This window comes from Perna viridis, chromosome 12 (genome assembly GCF_037379345.1).
Source record: "Perna viridis isolate PV_CMFRI_1.1 ecotype Kerala chromosome 12, ASM3737934v1, whole genome shotgun sequence".
Lineage (NCBI taxonomy): Eukaryota > Metazoa > Mollusca > Bivalvia > Mytilida > Mytilidae > Perna > Perna viridis.
The window spans coordinates 32,501,019-32,521,387 of NC_142456.1; the positions used below are offsets into that span (position 1 = coordinate 32,501,019).

At 33.9% G+C, this 20,369-nt stretch overlaps 2 protein-coding genes across 2 annotated transcripts; one reads left to right on the plus strand and one right to left on the minus strand.

Moving 5' to 3' along the window:
* The first annotated feature begins 4,734 nt into the window (after positions 1-4,734).
* Positions 4,735-10,533, plus strand: LOC148602077 (PI-stichotoxin-She2a-like). The gene is made up of 4 exons (XM_088554972.1): positions 4,735-4,924; positions 6,443-6,457; positions 9,097-9,269; positions 10,436-10,533. The coding sequence occupies exons 1-4, from the start codon at positions 4,873-4,875 to the stop codon at positions 10,442-10,444; spliced, it is 249 nt and encodes an 82-aa protein (XP_088411098.1). The 5' UTR covers positions 4,735-4,872; the 3' UTR covers positions 10,445-10,533.
* Positions 10,534-15,496: 4,963 nt separating this feature from the next.
* On the minus strand, positions 15,497-19,232 carry LOC148602078 (uncharacterized). Its single transcript, XM_088554970.1, has 2 exons — positions 16,898-19,232; positions 15,497-16,620 (listed from the first exon to the last, which is right to left on the minus strand). Exons 1-2 carry the CDS (start codon positions 19,215-19,217, stop codon positions 16,604-16,606), a joined length of 2,337 nt encoding a protein of 778 aa, XP_088411096.1. The 5' UTR covers positions 19,218-19,232; the 3' UTR covers positions 15,497-16,603.
* Positions 19,233-20,369: the final 1,137 nt, after the last annotated feature.

Consider the following 20,369-nt stretch of genomic DNA (forward strand, 5'->3'; position numbering starts at 1 on the left):
TTCTCAGAAACCTAGCCGGGGGCTAGGCGCTCTGCCCACAGAGCAACTGGGATGTGTGCCCCAATTTTACTTTTCTAAGAGTAATCAATGGAACGAAAATTCTTGCGGAAATCAAAAGAATGTAATCCAGGACAAAGACCAGACATGAAAAACAGATATACACAACAAAGAACATAAAACAACTAAAATCATACATACAAAATACCAAATGTTATTGATCAAATCTATACAAGTGGTCCTTCTTTCAGTAGATAATCAAGTTCTCTTTACATGCTTTATTTGTGCATGGAATTGTCACTGTAACTTATAGATCTACATAATTTCGTGAGTTCTGTATGAAGACCACCTTTGTGAAACATAGAGGAATTTCCGTGTTAGTTTTAAACTCATTGTATCATGCTGTAAATAAGTTAACACCCTATGATATTTTCAGGGCTTTTCATGTAAACATACAACATTATTGTGATTTGAGTCTTCTTTAGGTTAAAGTTAATGTGGAACATAACACATTGAACTTGGTGAAAAGTGACATTTGTGGTATGTAGCCTTGATTAAATATGATATAAAACGGTTTCGGTGTTAGAAATGTTTTTTTTCCGAAAAACAATGTTTTAACCTTTAACGTTGCTAAACAAGTATAATAGGATAAATGAATTGAATAGAATTGCATCTAAATAAGGAAATATATAGTTGATGTGACAAACATGATAATAATCAGTGTTCAGTTCTCAAATCGTACACTATTACAAAGTCTGACGGTAAACATGTAATAAAAAACGCAAATGATATAAGCATATCACAAATCTATAAAATATACTTGCTGCAAAAGAAACGTGACTTGTGTAGATGTAGTAAAGATCGAGAAGCAAAGGCAGGTTTTGACTGAGTGCTTGAACAGCTTTGAAGACTGCACTTACGACCGTGCATGCTTAGTCGAAATGGAACATTGAAAAAATAAATAATTGCACTTAAACATTCATTTTCGTAGGTTGTGTCAGACTACATTATTAATGTTCTTATCCGTATCCGTAGATATAAAGATCTTTATACCAAAATACTCGACGAGGCATAGCCGAGGGGTGAAGAGATTACAGAAGATTTAAAAAAAAATCCACATCTACGTTATTGAACCATGCCATTATTCCAATAATGCCTATTTCACACTCAAAGTGTCAAAATAGGCGAAATATAAGTAACGTTTTCTTTGGCATAATATTGATATTGTTACGAATTTTAGAGCATTGGGTCGCTTTTTAATTTTACCGAAGAGATCTAGCTTTGGTTGAACAATACAGGTACTGAAAATACCGGGTAAAACCCTCATGTTATTACGACCTTGCGTACGCATAGTTACTTGACGTTGCCAACATAATGCAAAATTTAAGTAAGTTCAACGATCATTGACTTCTTGTTACGGCACTTTTTAAAAGAACCACTGTCAAGGAAGAAAGTTCAATAAGGACCCCCTTTTGGCCTCGTAATTTGTGCATTTTAAAAAAAAAAGTGATTATAGCTGATTTCAAGGTAGTAGTAGTATAGTAAAATGGTCGCAAACCCTAAATACAAGCTGTTTTTTTACAAGATTAATGACGGTATTCCAGAAATGTCATCATTCATTTATGTAACCTTTACAACAACATTAAACTTTTAATATTTCTACAATTTTAACTGGTATTAAGCAAAGAAATATAGATTTGAAAGATGGATAGATTGTTTGGTGATTGTCGACACACATTTACACCCGTGTATAATTTCAGTGAGATGCATTGTAACTGCACATTACAAGGGCAGGCAAATCTATCAAAAACTTAATTTTTCTAACATTCTTTTGAAAAATTTCTGATCAAATCCAGTGATGCAGAGATAAACTAATTGTCTTTTCAAAGAGAGAAAACATCTTTGAATGAACTTATATTGTCAGATCGGTGGGCTGTTGACATGAATGTTTCAGATTTTTCCCATTTAGTCAGATTCTTGCAAATACGTACACTTAAATAAAATACATTGATTAAACAATTTTCAATTGTACATTTATTCCTCCCGCTATAAAGACCAGAACATAAAAATAGACAAACACAACAAAGTACATAAAGTACTTAAATAATACATACAAAGTAACAAAAGTAAATAAGCAACTTGGACTCCACTGAAAACTGGAAGCATGGACCAGGTGCACCGGTAGGGTAAGCATCCTCTACTTTTCTAGAAACACCCGCCGCCGAGTTACTCATGAAAAGTCAAATCCGGGTGGACGAAAGAGGAGAGGAAAACTATTACACGTTGAACAAATCAGTTATCATGGTGCAGATGAACAATACTTACAATTTACAACAATAAGCTTGTGTTTATATATGTCCCGTTCTTTCCTTTTAGCTTATCCCTATTTTTACAATTTAACGATTATTATAGGTGTAAACATTCAAACTATTGATATAAATTGATTCAGCACATGAGTACTATGATTTTACATTAACTTTATATGTTGTTGGATACTTGTAAAGGGTCAATCGAAAATCTGTAATGTAAATGTATGACAGGTCTACATTAATATATATTAAATGTATATATTTTTTCTCCCATTCTTAGGCTTCATTCACCCCACACGAGCGAGTGATTAAAAGTTTGTAATTTCCCGCCACGTGCCGGGATATTAAAATGTCTCCGACGCTTACCACGCTTACCATGTTTACAGTTGTTATTCATATTGTTGATCAATTAAATATTTACGAATTTTATTCATATATTTTAAAAGATTAGTTGGTAGTGTATCAACTAATCATAATGGTGGTGATATGGATGACGCAATGACTTGATGACTAGAGGGGAGGTCCTTGATGACGTAGTTGATGTTGGGAGAATTAAGTGTGTGTGTTTAATTTGTTTTTATGGTTTATTCATGGGAGAAACAGATTCTCCCTCATGTATCTCGGGGATTAAAGGATTTTCCCACTCTCGATAGCTCGATAGTTAAATTTTAGATTTTAACTATCTCGAGTGGAGAAATCCTGTATTTCCCTCGAGATTGAAGGAGAATCTATATTTTTTTATAACAAATAGATCGAGAAAACCCATGAATAAATTTGAGTTGAATGTCGTTTTTTTATTTTTTATTTTATTTTTATAGTGTCTATTAAGGTCATTTTTACTTTAACTTTTTTAATTCTTTTAATGATGGTTAATTAATCGTAACTAACAAACTGCCATGGAATATATTTACTTGTTGGTAATATATAGGAGGTAGACCTAGGGTAAGGGGCAAAACTCTTACAAATCACTGGAACGTTTGTATTCAGCATTTTACTTCAATCTCATGTAAGCATCAAAGTAACTTTTACTGATTTCATTCCGTTTCAAATGAAAACTTAAAAGACTTTAGTGAAACTGAATGTGATACGAACATATCACGAATTTCATGAGTGATGTCCCTTACCCTAGGTCAACCTCCTTAAATCTTTGTTCCTATTTCCTCAACATCAATATATACATCAATATGAATGCTTTGGATACTCTGAAACATTATAATTTCTTTTTCGAAATCTGGAAACCTGTTTTTTTTGTACAACATCGATTAGCTGTAACTAAGATATACATCAACGCCTTTGGGTCATAGAGAAGTAATGTCAATGATAAATGAATTAGTTACCAATCTGTTGACCGTTTTGGACTTTTGGGTAAGATTTTTCGTTCCTTCGGATAATTTCACATGACCATGAATATTTCAAGGGATTATTCCGTATTTGTTAGTTAAGTATTCCCCCTTGGTGTACCTTCAATTGTGGTCGATAGAAACTTTGAATATATATTCAAGTTTATGAATCCCACTTACAAATCATTGTTATCATTTTGTAGGATTTTTGCCCCAAATGTTCAAATAACAAATATAATATACATATATATACATTTTGTATCAACGCATAGATAATCATTATAAGATGCATTCTAGTTTATATTTAAAGCCTTTAGAATTTCAACATGAAGATAATACTACATTCATTTGTAGCGGATCACTATAAGGGGAGTATCCTCCTTTAAGGGCTTGATAAATAATGCAATGCAGAGGACGCACGTTTGATTTGAAATTTTTAACGCTGTGGTCTCTGATGTAGCATTTATTCATATACCTTTATGTCCCCTTTAACTGATTAGGGTGAAGGGCCATTCCAAATATTTCAGTGAAGTCTACATTAGATTTGTTTTTCCTAAGGTTGTATGTGTACAACCCATTTGTAAAATTAATTTCAAGAATGTACAATTAACGCTTGTGTAACCCAATTACAAATTTAACAGTTGACATATTTTTGTAATAAGTTTTATATTGAATTATAAAGGAAGTTAACACAACACCCTCCTTGGTTTTGATGGGTCTACATGTGTTATTTTGCAATGTAAGCGTAATCGATTTTTTTTTCAAAATATTTTTATGATGCAACAGGCGTAATGAAGATTATTGGTACAAAACAACTTCCTGATTACGATATACTGGTTTTTATACAATTTTGTAAGATCTTTAAGTAGCTTCAAATATCATCAATAAATTTTTATGCCATTATACTCGAAAAATGACAATATAGCGAACGATTAAATTACTGAAAATGCATTTTCGATTTTTCCTCATATTCGATATCTTTCTATATGTTGTAAAATTATTGGAAATATACCTACATTCATATGTGATGCTTTTTTCGTCTTCATTCGAATGCTAATTTTTGTCGAAATAACATGCAAAATCTATACATTTTAATAAACCACTTTGAATAAATGTTTTCAGACAAAAGATTTTATATCCAGCGACAGGTGTTGGCATTTTGCCCTTCAACATGTACACGTATATAAAAGCAAGACGGCTACAAGTCATTTATACGATTAAGCAAGATGGACATACGGTTTGCTTTTCTATTTTGTGTCTTATTCATAGTTGAAACAGGTAAGATGATATAACATTATTTTTTGTATTATTTAACGGCGCTTTAATCTAGGCATGGATGTCGTTTGTTGAATACGAACTGATATTATGAAGCTGTCGATTTTTTTTCCACTTAATGAAAAGATGAATGGTCCAATATTCATATCTTTGCAGGAAATTAACACACACACACACACACACACACACACACACACACACACACACACACACACACACACACAATGCTGGTTAAAATAATGACTATATTGACCATACACAGTCAAAATATAACTGATGAAAGGCTCATTTTGTTTTATTAAGTCATAGTTTGTCCATCAAAACACAATTTCTCTAACTGAATACAAAACAGTACGTTGTCTTAAAACATCAAAAGAAATCTAGTGTTGAGTAGGACAAAATATGTGTACTACAAAGTTTTTTTTGCGTTGAAGTGGACACATTTTTTCTATCTCAACACGAAAGGTGTTGACGTATACATTTTTGACAAACTCAAATGTTGGCATGGCCAAATGTCTATATTTCACTTTGTACCGTTGTGGTAGACAAAATACATTTCTCAAAGACAGATAATGAGTTGATTGTCACATTTTGTGATTTTAATAGTAAAAATACGACTGTCGATGGTTATGTCAGTAATTATTTTGTCTAGTAGTGTAAGGGTCTGAAAACTTACGAACTATCAAACCTTTGGTCGATTTTTTCTATTGCCCCTGTGAGATTTACGGACATGCCTCCTTCACAAATGCCACTAGACCACGTGACAGCTAGACTATACAAAATACAGCTTGCACTGGTTGGATGATACCTCCAACACTTTTAATCTATGGTTGTAACTTAGCCCACAATGTATGGTAGTGAATGCATGACAGTTTATCTAGGTGATGTTGTTATTGAATTAATGATGATTGTCACATAAAATGAATATCAAATATAAATATATCTCGGATCGTGAACCACTCTTTCCACCAGAATACCCCACCAGCTCATGTTTTTTCTATCATTAACACATTTGGGTATGAAAACTTCCCAACGATGTTAGAACTTGCTAATTCGAATCAAGACGGAAGTACAACCAAAATGGCTTTCAAATTTCCCAGTTCTGGTATTTTTAGGAAGTTTTCAAACCTTTTAAATAATGTGGTATTGATTTATTCATTATTTTAAGATATAATAACGAGAAGATTGAGGGAGGCTTAAAAAGATTTTAAAAATAATGTAAAAGGAATTTGGCGATGTTATAATTATTAATTGGGAAGATTACAACTGTCAAACAGTAGATATGTTCAGGGTTTTTGGGTTCATGATTCGTTTGTTGAAACTGTTACACATATATTACATTTGCATCATAGTAATTAGTTATATGATGTTTTATATGTTGAAGCAACTATCGAATAAAACAAATGACCTTATGACTCACTTTAAAGGGATGTCTGACATAGAATGTTTCACCTTTTAGTGTCTGTAAAATTGATGATCAATTCTTATTTGAATGTTTTTGACACTTTTTTATACTTTCAGCTGCATATAATTATGGTGAGTGACGTTTGTGTAAAGTTGTGCCGACACTATGCACTGGGTGATACGTAATGTTCATATTTACTTTAAAGTTATGTAGTTATAGCCTTTATAGATAGATACTGTTTAATGTAACGATTGACAGTATTATTATTATATTATTATAAAAAATTATTATTATACTATAAAAGTTCCAATAAGAAGATTTCTGTGGGTAAAAGCCTTCCTGTTGGAGTCGGTGTCTATTTCAAAAAAAGTAATTATACATTTACCTAAGTGTAAATGTTTGTAAAAACCAGGCAAAATGGGAAAAATCAGAAACATGCATGTCAAAAACCTAACGATCTGACAATAAGGATTCTTTTTATAGTTTACTAGATTATTTTTGTTTCTTCACCACTTGCTCAAGTTGTCAATAGAATATAAAAGAAAACCAAAAAAAAAAAAAAAAAAAAAACAAAAAAAAAAACAAAAAAAACCAAAGATTTTCACAGAGTTATCTGCTCTTGAAATGTTCATTTCAAGTGGATTTCAATACTATAAGGATATGGAAAATCTCGTCATTTTCCTTGATTCTATAAGCGCAAATAGTCAAATTAAACTTTCAAAATGATAGGATTTTTCATACCATCTTTCGCCCACTTCCTGATTCTTACAGAGACTGACACTTAAGGTAAAAGGTGTTAACAAGCTTATTAATAAACATGATGTTGTGTCATGTTATTGTGTACGATGCACTTACACTTTAGTTATATAATTTGTAAATGGCCACGTTATAATTTTAAAGACTCCCAGATTGGCAAAGCCTTAAGACATCTTTATGTCTTTGTTTGAAATATGATGATTCATATTAAACATGTTTGGGCATGTCTGAATCAAATCGTCGATATTTCAGAACCATTCTGTGTAAAGATCAGGCAATGAGTGACACATCGTGTTTCTTAATTCAGTCTTTTGCCTCATATGTCCAGTTTGTAACAGTACTCGTCCTTGTGACGAGCGACATAATCTATACACTTATCCTTATATAATGTACATGTGTCAAATATATGATTTATTTTATCAAATAATTAAAGAATAATCGAGGGAACCAAGTGCAAACCAGGGACAAAGACCCGACATGGAAAACATACATACACAACAAAGAACATAAAGTAACTAAAATCATACATACAAAGTAACGAAAGCAAATGAGCAACTCGGACTCCACTAAAAACTGGGAGCATGGACCAGGTGCACTGCTTTTCTAGAAACACCAACCGAGTTGCTCATAAAAAGCCAAGTCCGGGATAGACAAACTAAATAAAATAGACAAAATAGAAATTGAAATCGGACTGACTAATATCTAGATCTATATTTAACAGTATGTATATACAACAAGTAATATAGCGTCAACATACTTAAAAATGGAAACAAAGTTTCAGGTATGTTGGATATCGTTTCAATAACCATTGAAAAAAGAATTTTACACCATATGAAATATGTATATAATTATATATACATACATCGGATCAAATTGATACAGGTAACGTAACGTAAGCTTAGAACAGCCTGAAAAATTCCTAATTATGTTAGAACTGTCAAACTTAAGAACAATTTTTTGTCGTTCCCTCCGCCGTACTCGAACCGCTGTTACAGCTATTGCAACACCGCCTGCACAAAGTTAAGCGCACTAGACCACTCGGCCAGCTAGGCTATATATAAATATAGTTTCGCTGGCCGGGTTATACCTTCTCGTAGGATAAATCTAGATTTGTAACTTAGTACATGAGGTATGGTAGTACGGGACAGGTCATCTAGGTGTTGTTATGTATGATAGAGGATCAAATTGATGCAGGGAAGATAACGTAAGCATAAAAGGGTATGAAAAATTCCCAACGATGTTAGAACTGTCAAATTTGAGAAGCAAATTCTTGTCGTTCCCTCCGCCGAAATCAAACTCGTGCCGCTGTGATATCTATAGCAACACTGCCATATATTTATAATTATGGAGGACCTGGTCAGGGGCAGTTTCAAATCTCAATAATACACAACGATGAAAGTATCCCCCAACTGAATCTTAAGAAAGTAGAAAGTTACAGATCCAATCTTCAGCGAATGGAAGATACTTATAATCTCGATATATTTCTTTTGAAATTAAAATGTTTGGATTGTGGTTATAGTTCATATTTATAATTACTGATAAATAATATCCATTTAAGCAATTCAATTTATTGTTGTAATGATATACATATAACAGCTGTGCAATATTTGTGTTTATGTACCTTTTGCCAATTTCCTCCGCAAACCTATAACCGCTTCCTGATTCATGTATCACTCCGCCAGTATATTACCCTTAGCGCAAGAGATAGTATTTTTGATTGTACGTTAAAAGCAACACCTTAAATTAATAAATTAACTTATATTGTATATAATGCCAGGGTTTTCCTCTGCTATCGGGGGAAAACAATTCAAAATCGATTGATGGGACACTACAGGGATTATAATTAAACCAAAAATTCTAGCCATTTATCTAAGAAAAAATGTATCGCTTTTTCATGGCAGGATAAAACAATAAAAGGGTATTGTATATGTATCTGAAATTTTGGAACAAAACAATGTACAAAAAGTATTTATCAATTGTATATAAAGCTACTTGTCAATCAATTCTTCTTTAGAGGTGTGCAACCTCCCAATGAAGGTCGGGCCTTGCCGAGGAAATCTTCCCCGGTTTTACTTCGACCCTAATATCGGACGATGTAAACTATTTTATTACGGGGGCTGTGATGGAAACGCCAATAATTTTAAGACAATAACTCAGTGTAGAGTAACGTGTGAAAGAGGAACCAAGGTAAGTTTTAGATACATTTTGTACATGAATAAGTTATTAAAGAATGATAATCAATTTTGATTTTCGTATTTTAAAAGTGAAAAGTAGCATAACTGAAAGGTTACCATTTTTGGTCTTCAGAACTTGGTTTAGACAAATATAATGCTAGAATTATCCAACTGAAGGATCAAAACCGATATAAAGGGAACTTAAGAAAATGTCTGATTTATTCAGGTTTTCAGAAATTTGAGGACCTGTTTAGTCATGTTTCATTGTAGTGCTTGATAATTTCTTGTATATTCATGAATACTAAAATTTATAGGAAGATACCTAATAACCACCCCCTAAACAAATAAAAATTACAAATATATATAATTGTCGACCGAAGACAAAATCAAACAAGTTTCACGTTTCCTGACTTTGACACTCTTATTCATTATACAGATTAAGGAGTAACCGTTTGATTTTGAGAGGGGGGTCAGATACGCTATCCTGCTTTTTAATTTCGAGCAAATAAAGGTCCTGTCTTTTTAACTCATGGACTGTCGATTTTGCTTTTTTTAATTCTTGAAAATTTCAGTCCGATGTTTTTAAATCAAATTTGATCCTAGCCCACTCCCCCTCTCCAATAAAAATCAAATGGTAGTTCCTTTCAACAAACAAGAAACTACGATTGCATAAAAAACATGGTGAAAGGAGTATTCAACCATAACATTCTATGTAGGTAAATTTTGTTGTACAGATAAATCGTATTTCATGTCTACACATATTTACGCTACTTAATATGGAGTAGGCATTGCCTAAATCAACGAGCACATAGAGCTTTACCACACGTGTACTGTCTGTGCGAGATTCGTTAAAATAATAACATCCACGTGTTTCCCGAAGTTTTTTTTACAATATCAGATTCACTTCTTTAAATAAGTAAAAAAATGTTAAAGACCTCAAAACTATCAGAAATGATTAATTTATTTTTACTGAAACGTAACCTATATTTTTTATATTTATTTGATTGAAGGAAATAATGAATTTTCTCTGTAAGGACAGTCACTTTTTTGTTACTTCCGGGACATGGCTTTTTTTCGTTTGTATATTGGGGAACCTTACGGGAAATTTAGAAAATACACGTAATAACCGTAGATCTCACTCCGCTTCGCGGTGCTTGCTAATATCTCTTATTTTTTCAGAGAAAATGACGTGATGACTTGTTAATATGGTAAAAATCCAATGGAGGTTGACCATGTGTTCCACGTTCAGATTATTAATAAATAGAATATTTAACTAACAGTCGTTTCTTTTGACGAAAAAAATAGAGTTATTTCTCTTATAGAGTATATCAACATTATATACTAAGCTTACAACACGCCCCATTTCCCCTTCTTAATACCAAGTTAAAACAGTCCTTTGGAGGTTCCTCAAATATATCTTCACTATTTGGTGGATATTCTCTTAAACTCTATATTTTATTCGTGTTTTGCAAGTGCACTTATCTCATCGACTTTTGTTCCGACTTCTTGTTGTGTTTTCGTTGGCTTATACAGAGATGTACAGTACCATTGACCCAGTCTAAGTATGAAGTAAATTCGTCTACAACAAGTACACTGTACACTATTTTAAAAAAGGCGATCAAGATGTTTGGACTGAAAATAGCTTGTTTACGTTTTATAGACTCTTTTGTGATAACTGTGGAATAGTCGTTTAGCATATGTGGAGCATGCTAAGAGCCGACAATGTAAGTTGTTTTATTTTTGGTGGCTGTGGTTCTATCCTGCCTATTTATTTCGGGGAAATAAAGATCCTGTATTCTTACCTCTTGGACTGTTGACATTGCTTTTTTTTTGATTCATAAAAATTTCAAATCCGACCTTTTTATTTCAAAGTTGATCTTTGCCCCCCCCCTTTCTTCCCCAATAGAAACCAAATGGTAATTCCCTTAAATTATCTCTTAAAAAAAAGACATGCTGAAAGGAGTTTAAAACAATAATAATCTATGTGGGTAAATTTTGATGTTCAAATAAGTCTTATCTCTTGTCTGCATATGTAGACGTAGGAAATAATAGCAGTAATAAGACCTATACTGCTACCACACTCATCAAAGAAGAAATAGTAGAAAACTATGAATCAGTGCTAACCGCTGTTGGTCTCTCTTCCAACAACAACAAAAAAAAAAAAAAAAAAAAAAAAAAAAAAATAACGATGACTGTAATCTACCGTCCATGTAGATGTCAAAGAGGGCCTCAAGTCCTATCTCAAGAGTTCTTTCTCCCGTAGTGATATTAATTCGAATGTGGATTCTGAAAAAATCGAAATATCTTCTGAAAACCCTTAATTCAAGATTATTATCAGAATACAATAGCATTAAAATCGATGATTTTTCAATTCTTTATACTTCTTCTATTTCCCATAATCACTTAAAATCCCGACTCAATAATATTATACACCGTTGTTACTACAGAAACGTCGGTACAACTAGATACATGGTAGAAATTCCTCATACATTGTGAAAAAAAATATCCTCCAAAGTTTTCCAGAAAGTTTTCAAAATGCTAGAACTTTTTATTCCAGTGTGGTGGTCGCGTTTTACAACAAACGGTTTGTCATTTCAATGGGAACAAATTGTGCTCCTCTACTTGCTGACCTATTCCTTCATTCTTATGAGGCTGACTTCCTAGCTGACCTGATCCAAAAGAAGGACAATCGTTTTGCTAGATCCTTTAATCTCAATTTCTGCTATATAAATAATGTATTATCGTTAAACAATCCTAGTTTCGATGATTTTATACATCGCATCTACCCTAAAGAATTTGAGATAAAGGATACTACAAACATTATATAGTTGACATATCTTGACAAACACTAAGAGATCAATACTAAAGGAAAACAAATAACCAAACTATACGACAAACGCGATGACATTTCTTTCCGTATTGTCAATTTTCCTTTCATCTGTGGCAACATCCCTTCAGCACCTGCGTATGTAGTCTTCATATTACAACTCATACGTTATACCAGAGCCTGCCATATCTACGCAGACGTTTTGTATATCGCGCTAGACTTCTTACAATTAGGTTTCTGGAATGGGTTATGTTGCTACAAGATTGAAGTCTTATAGTTTTATGGTCGTCATCATGAACCATGAAAACTGATGTGTTCAACATATCACATTGTAATTACCAAGTTTCCTCTCACTTGAAATGTATTTACAAATCTATAGTTCGACTGATATGGTGTCTATAAGACTATTTCGTGTTAACTGTGGATATTTGTACACTGAGCATGCTAAATGACCATTGCACAGAAAACAAGAAATTGGCTATTGATTTAATTATTTCAATTGATAAATATGTAAAGTATTAGCATCGTTAGTTATATTTCTTTTGATAATTAAGAGTAATCAAGAGGACACGATTCTAGGGGAAATCAAAAGAATGTAATCCAGGGACAAAGACCAGACATGGAGAACTAAGTACATAAAGTAACTTTAGTAAGTAAAATAATACATATACAAAGTAACAAAAGTAAATGGGCAACTCGGCAAGCTCTGGCATAACGTATGAGTTGTGATATAAAAATCTATACGCAGGTGCTAAAGGGATGTTGCCACATCACAGATGAAAGGAAAGTTGAAAATTCTAAATGAAAAGTCATCACGTTTGTCGTAAAGTGGTCAATAGTTTTCCTGTATATTTGGAAGATGATTTACAAATTATGAGGAATTTCTACCAAGAACTATATATTTGTTTCTAGGTGTACAACCTTTTTGAGAAACAACGATGTTTAACGTTTTTGTAATAAGATATTATTATATCATGTTGTATTTAAACAAATAGCAGCCATGAATGAAATAAGATTTAGTATATACGATTAGACCAACCAAAAATGAATATATATAACTGTAAAGATGGATTAAAACCATATCTTCCTTCTGTAGCTGACCATAGATAATCACTGAAGTCATCTTCTGTTTAATGTTAATTATCAATACACCCAAGTGTAAGGACGAAGGATAGTCGAACAGCAAACTCCTTTAAAGACTCTCCTGGCAACTTGTCATATCTTGTCATACCGTTTACTATCCTCCTCACTTAACCTAGAATATGCCTCAAGAGCTTTACCATACAAAAGAGGAACGAGTCTAAGTGGCCATTCACTTTGAGGAATTTTATGCAATGTAACAAGTTTTTCAAATGATCTCAAAATACACCCGGATCTTGACCTTCTTGAAGTTTTGGCAATTTAGATTTGATGTTTCCTGATTTTGTATCCTACTACTGATACCTCCCTGTGCTAACTCTTTTTCTCTAACTTCTAATTCTCCAAGTCTTACACTTTTTTCCATCTCTACTTTCCTCATTTCTCTCTCAGCTGCTCTCTCTGCCCTTTCTGCATTCTGCATTTCCCTATACATCTCTAAACAAGTAGATACAGACTCACCCTTCTCAATCAAATCAGTAACCCACTTCGGTAAATTTTCTGACGTCATTTTGCCAACAAATCCTACAAAAACTCAATAATATTTCGCACAGTTTGATTGGCAAACAAAAAACAAAACACTTCTAAACAAAATATCAATAAACCCTATAATTGTTGGACCTGTGACGATCCCACCGCTGCCACCATTGTAAAGATCGTAGGATAGTCGGATTGTCAGTTGGCCAGCATTCATAGAGACAAAAGCAAAAAATAATATTTTACTAAAACTAAATCAACTGAACAAATCAAACAAAACTAAACATATATATATAACATGCAAATGAACATAAGTAAATGGGCATGCAAATGAAAGTATGTAAGCAAACAAAAGTCACAGTTCACACACAGTAAACAAACTAAAAATTGGTGTAGTAAAATCTAATAGATTATTCAATCATCATCTATCACCATAGCTTCTACGGTACACCATAATCGATGGTCAAGATCTAGGACGCAACGATTTCTGTAGACTTTCAATATAAATTCAAACTAAATTCCACCATTTCAATATATATTCATTTCTGATTCTCATGGCACACTATAATTTTCATTTCTCATATAAATCAACCCAATTTATCATTCAAATTGACCAATACATACTTTTCGGCTACTATAAATTTCAGAAATAATTAACACAATTCTTGTGCTGAACGTCCACACAATATTTCAACATTTCACCATATACACCGACGGAAAACTAATTTCAGCAAATTTCACTGTGTAACAAATGGAACTGTGGAATATATTAATGCAACATCCCAACTAAATTAACACCAACTATCGCTGACTATAAATATTACACCATCCGCTAAATTACGGAAATATAGGTCGTTGTTCACCGTACAAAACTGATATTAACATACGGTATTTAGGTAGATCTGTGTCAAAAACTAGGACGATAGCATTTGACAATATTTACGTTGTTTCCTTCAAAACGGAGCAGAAAACTGGAAAGGAAAAACACCTGAAACAAATAAATTAACCCAAAATAATTAAATGTTTTGACAAAGAAAAATGTACCTACTCAAAAATGGAATTTAAACGATGAACTGACCCGCCACGTGAGAATTTAAACTAAAGGCCTGTCCGACACGCCGAACAACGACAGAAATATCTACACGGTCACAAACAGAAATAAAACGCTTACCTGAGCAGATTCAACATATTTTCCTGTGAAATTCCATGTCCTGAACTGACAATTCTGAGACCTCACCAAATATGTGAATTGCAAACTTGGACACAACACGTCCAGTCACTTCAAAATCTAAATGTGCTCTGCCTAAACGCTTTACCTGTATAAATCACCCGTGCTGATACGCACCTGTTTGGCGGGAAAATCATTGAGCGGTTATTACTTACCTTAAAAAAATGTCAAGATGTGGGTAAAATAATAAATAAGTAAATGCAAAAAATGAAAATAATATAATGAAGTTCGTTACATATGTCCCCCTTCAGAAGACTAAACAAGGTTTTAGTCCAGCCAACACCAACGAACTTCATTAAATATAGAAAGCACTGTCACAAAATGAACATATATATATAAAATATACAACAGATGCTTAAATAACTGCTCTGAGGGTATAGATCATTACACCTATAAAGCGCATCTGCAGCAAGATTCTGTTTTCCTGAAACATGACAAATAGTAAATCTATATTCCTGTAAAAATAAACTCCATCGAAGTAAACGCTGGTTGCTTGATTTCATCCTGTCAAGCCACTGTAAAGGAGCATGATCACTGAAAATAGTAAATTCTCTACCTTCTAAATATAGCTTCAAAGTTTTTACCGCCCACACAATTGCATAGCACTCTTTTTCGATAACAGCATAATTACACTCTGCACCACAGAGTTTTTTGCTGATAAACATCACCGGACGTCTCCCATCCTCAAATTCCTGCTCTAAAACAGCGCCCAGACCATACTGTGAAACGTCTGTCTGCAAAATAAATTTCCTATTGAAATCAGGACTTCTCAAAACAGAATTAGTACAAATTTCCTTTTTCAATGCATCAAAAGCCTTCTGATGTATGTCTGACCATTTGACCTTGTTAGGTACATTTTTCTTTGTCAAATCTGATAATGGCAAAGATATTTCAGCACATCTAGAAATGAATTTCCTATAAAATCCTATCAAACCTAAGAAGGATCTTACGTCTTTCTTTGCCTTTGGGACAGGAAAATTCATGATAGCCGAAACCTTGTCTTGAACAGGTTTGATAGTACCATTTCCTGCTATATGACCTAGAAATTCGAGTTCTGAAAACCCAAACGAACATTTGCTAGGTCTACCCGCCAACTTTGCCTTTCTAAGTAGCTAAAACACAGTTTTTAAATGTTCAAGGTGGAATGACCAGCTATCACTGAAAATACCTACATCGTCAATAAATGAATCTGCATAGTCCTCATGATCATTCAGGACCTTGTTCATCAGACGAACGAAAGTGGCCCCTGCGTTGACCATTCCAAATGGCATGACGGTGAACTGGTACTGACCAAACGGCGTGACAAAAGCACTCTTTTCCTCGGCGTCACGGTCAAGAGGTACCTGCCAATAGCCTTTTGTTAAATCGATCTTACTTACGTATCGAGCTGTACTCACCTTGTTCACGATTTCATCCATACGAGGCATCGGTCTAGGATCGAAAATAGTCACCTAATTTAAAGAACGATAATCGACGCAAAATTGAATTGTAGAGTCTTTTTTCTTGACTAGAACAACTGGAGCTGCATAGGGACTACTAGACGGTTCTATAATACCAGCTTTCAACATTTTGTCAATCTCTTCTTTGACTTTGTCACGTAGCGCATACGGTAACGAATAAGGCTTCTTGTAAATAGGTTCATCTGTCTTGGTCTTTACAGTATGCTGAATTACATCAGTTACTTTCGGCACATCACTGAAAATATCAGAATATTCATTTAATAATTGATTAAGTTGCTGTTTTTGTTCAACAGACAATTCATCAGAAATTGTGACGTCATTTACATTTTCTTTTGTTTCAACAACAGAGTATACTTTGACGTTAAAGTCAACATCTATATAATCATCAGTACTACTCAAACCTGAAATAATGTCTAAACAAGATATTACTTCATTCTTGTTACTTTCAAGACTATCTGGTCTATCATACCAAAGTTTCAACATGTTAATGTGAAAAATCTTTTCTGTAGTACCTTTCAATCTTATCTTGTAGTCTACAGGATTGATTTTCTCTGTTAAAACATATGGACCTTTCCAACTGGCAAGCAACTTAGATGTTTGAGTTGGAAGTAAGATCAAAACTTTTTGTCCTACTTCTAAATTCCTTGTTCTCGCTCTTTTATCATAATATCTTTTCTGTTTTTGCTTTGCATCTTTCTCGTTTCGTCTAGCCAACTCTGTCATCTGACGAAGGTTTTCTTGTGTTTCTAGCAAATAACTAAGTACAGAGTTATCACTTCCTGATTGTTCTTCCCACTCTTCTTTCAATATAACAAGAGGTCCTCGAACATGCCGACCGTATAACCATTCAAACGGTGAAAAACCTGTAGTTTCATTTGGAACTTCTCTGTAAGCGAACAGAAGATAAGGAATAAATTTATCCCATGTTTTAGGATATTTCCGAGCATAACTTTTGAGCATCTTTTTCAGGGTTCCATTGAAATATTCTACAAGCCCGTTTGCTACAGGATGATAAAGTGTTGTACACATGTTATGAACGGACAATAATTTACATACCTGTACCATAAGATCAGACATAAAATTGGAGCCTTGGTCTATTAGTAATTCTTTTGTCACACCTACTCTTGAAAACAATTGTATCAAGGCATCTGCAACGGTTTCAGCCTCCTGATTAGCTAAAGGGAATGCTTCCGAGTACCTGGTTGCATAATCCATACAAACTAAAACATATATATTTTTAGAATCAGATGAAGAAAGGGGGCCAACAAAATCAATAGCTATACGCTGAAAAGGTTTGTCCATAGGGGGAATACTGATAAGTGGAGCTTTTGCTACTCTGCCTTTCTGAATACCTCTCTGGCACTCTGGACAAGACCTGCAAAATTGAGCAATGTCATTAAATATTCCAGGCCAATAGAAATGTTGCAGGATCCTTTTCCTGGTTTTGGTAATCCCCAAATGACCCGCTAAAGGAATATCATGACCCAAAGTTGATAAAGTCTTTCTAAACTCCCTTGGTACTACTATCTGACTTAATGTCTCTCCAGACTGTTTCCTGAATATCCTGTAAAGTATATCGGATCTTACTGTAAAATAAGATTGCTCATCAGATTGATTTGTTATATAAGATCTAATATTATCTAAAGAAGAGTCAGACTTCTGTGCTTCAATCAACTCCTGCCTAGTACAAATCTGAAAATCAGCATCAGTAATAGTGACATGAATAGGTTTTACCAAAGGTAAATCATCACCGTACTTCTTTGCGTTCTCATCGTGTCTCTCATCGTCCTCTGTCTGTTTAACCTTCTGTGACCTTGTCTGTACTGCATAACACGGGTCATATAATGGCTCTGATACTGAACTATCTGCAAAATCATCATTAGTACTGTCTGTAATGAGACTGCTAAAACTAGTAGGAATAGAAGTATTAACATAGTTACCAATAATGAGATCTGCAAAAGGAGTATTCAAAACTAAAGCTAAAACAGTACCTGAAACAAAAGGTGTATTAATATCAATCCAAATTTCCTTACATTCACGTGTGGAACCATCTGCTAGGCAAATATCTTTACACTTACCTGTAAATTTGTCTTGTTCAACAAAGTTCTGGTTTACAAATACGGTTGTACATCCTGTATCCCTTAACACTGAAACAGATTTTCCATTTACTTTACCTCGGACGATGTCCAGACCTGGTATTTTGTTCTCTATGACATCATCACAGGCTATCCCTGGTAATCGTACTGTCATGCCACTTGCATATTCGTCAACTGTGTTGCAAGTTTCTGATCGATTCTGTCTGTCTAAACACAGTCCGAACTTGCCAGGCTTATGCTCACCGACTTTAAACTGCTGTTTGTTCTTCACTGGACAATCTGGTGCGATGTGTCCCTTACGGTTGTATACAAAACAAGTTCTGGTCTCACGCTTAAACTGACCTTGACCTTGACTTTTTCCATTTTGTCTCATCTGTGGCTTCCTCTGATCATTAAACTGACTTTTAAACGTACCTTTGACTGCTAAATCTTTGTGTGCTGTCTGATAAGCTTCAACTAACTCTATTAAAGACTTGACATCAGGAGGTTTATGTTCTTGAATCCATAGCCTGAGATCCTTATCGCTACTTACCGTTAACTGATCCTTAATCATCATATCGTACAACTTGTCATAACTACTACCAATACTTTCCCAGTCACACCAATGCCTTAAGAAACCTTCTAACCGAACCACAAACTCCTTGAAAGACTCTCCTGGCAACTGAACAGAATTCCTGAACTTCCCTCGATAAGCCTCAGAGGTTAACTCATACCTGACTAAAATAGCAGTTTTCATCTTGTCATACCGTTTACTATCCTCCTCACTTAACCTAGAATATGCCTCAAGAGCTTTACCATACAAAAGAGGAACGAGTCTAAGTGGCCATTCACTTTGAGGAATTTTATGCAATGTAACAAGTTTTTCCAATGATCTCAAAATACACCCGGATTTTGACCTTCTTGAAGTTTTGGCAATTTAGATTTGATGTTTCCTGAATTTTGTATCCTACTACTGACACCTCCCTGTGCTAACTCTTTTTCTCTAACTTCTAATTCTCTAAGTCTTACACTTTTTTCAATCTCTACTTTCCTCATTTCTCTCTCAGCTGCTCTCTCTGCCCTTTCTGCATTCTGCATTTCCCTATACATCTCTAAACAAGTAGATACAGACGCACCCTACTCAATCAAATCAGTAACCCACTTTGGTAAATTTTTTGACGTAATTTTGCCAACAAATCCTACAAAAACTCAATAATATTTCGCACAGTTTGATTGGCAAACAAACAACAAAACACTTTTGATCAAATTATCAATAAACCCTATAATTGTTGGACCTGTGACGATCCCACCGCTGCCACCATTGTAAAGACGTAGGATAGTCGGATTGTCAGTTGGCCAGCATTCATAGAGACAAAAGCAAAAAATAATATTTTACTAAAACTAAATAAACTGAACAAAGCAAACAAAACACTATAATTTTCATTTCTCATATAAATCAACCCAATTTATCATTCAAATTGACCAATACATACTTTTCGGCTACTATAAATTTCAGAAATAATTAACACAATTCTTGTGCTGAACGTCCACACAATATTTCAACATTTCACCATATACACCGACGGAAAACTAATTTCAGCAAATTTCACTGTGTAACAAATGGAACTGTAGAATATATTAATGCAACATCCCAACTAAATTAACACCAACTATCGCTGACTATAAATATTACACCATCCGCTAAATTACGGAAATATGGGTCGTTGTTCACCGTACAAAACTGACATTAACATACGGTATTTAGGTAGATCTGTGTCAAAAACTAGGACGATAGCATTTGACAATATTTACGTTGTTTCCTTCAAAACGGAGCAGAAAACTGGAAAGGAGAAACACCTGAAACAAATAAATTAACCCAAAATAATTAAATGTTCACTCAAAAATGGAA

Excerpts from the sequence above, each read along its gene's own strand:
- LOC148602077 (XM_088554972.1), top strand. The coding sequence starts at position 4,873 with ATGGACATACGGTTTGCTTTTCTATTTTGTGTCTTATTCATAGTTGAA.
- LOC148602078 (XM_088554970.1), bottom strand. The coding sequence starts at position 19,217 with ATGAAAACTGCTATTTTAGTCAGGTATGAGTTAACCTCTGAGGCTTAT.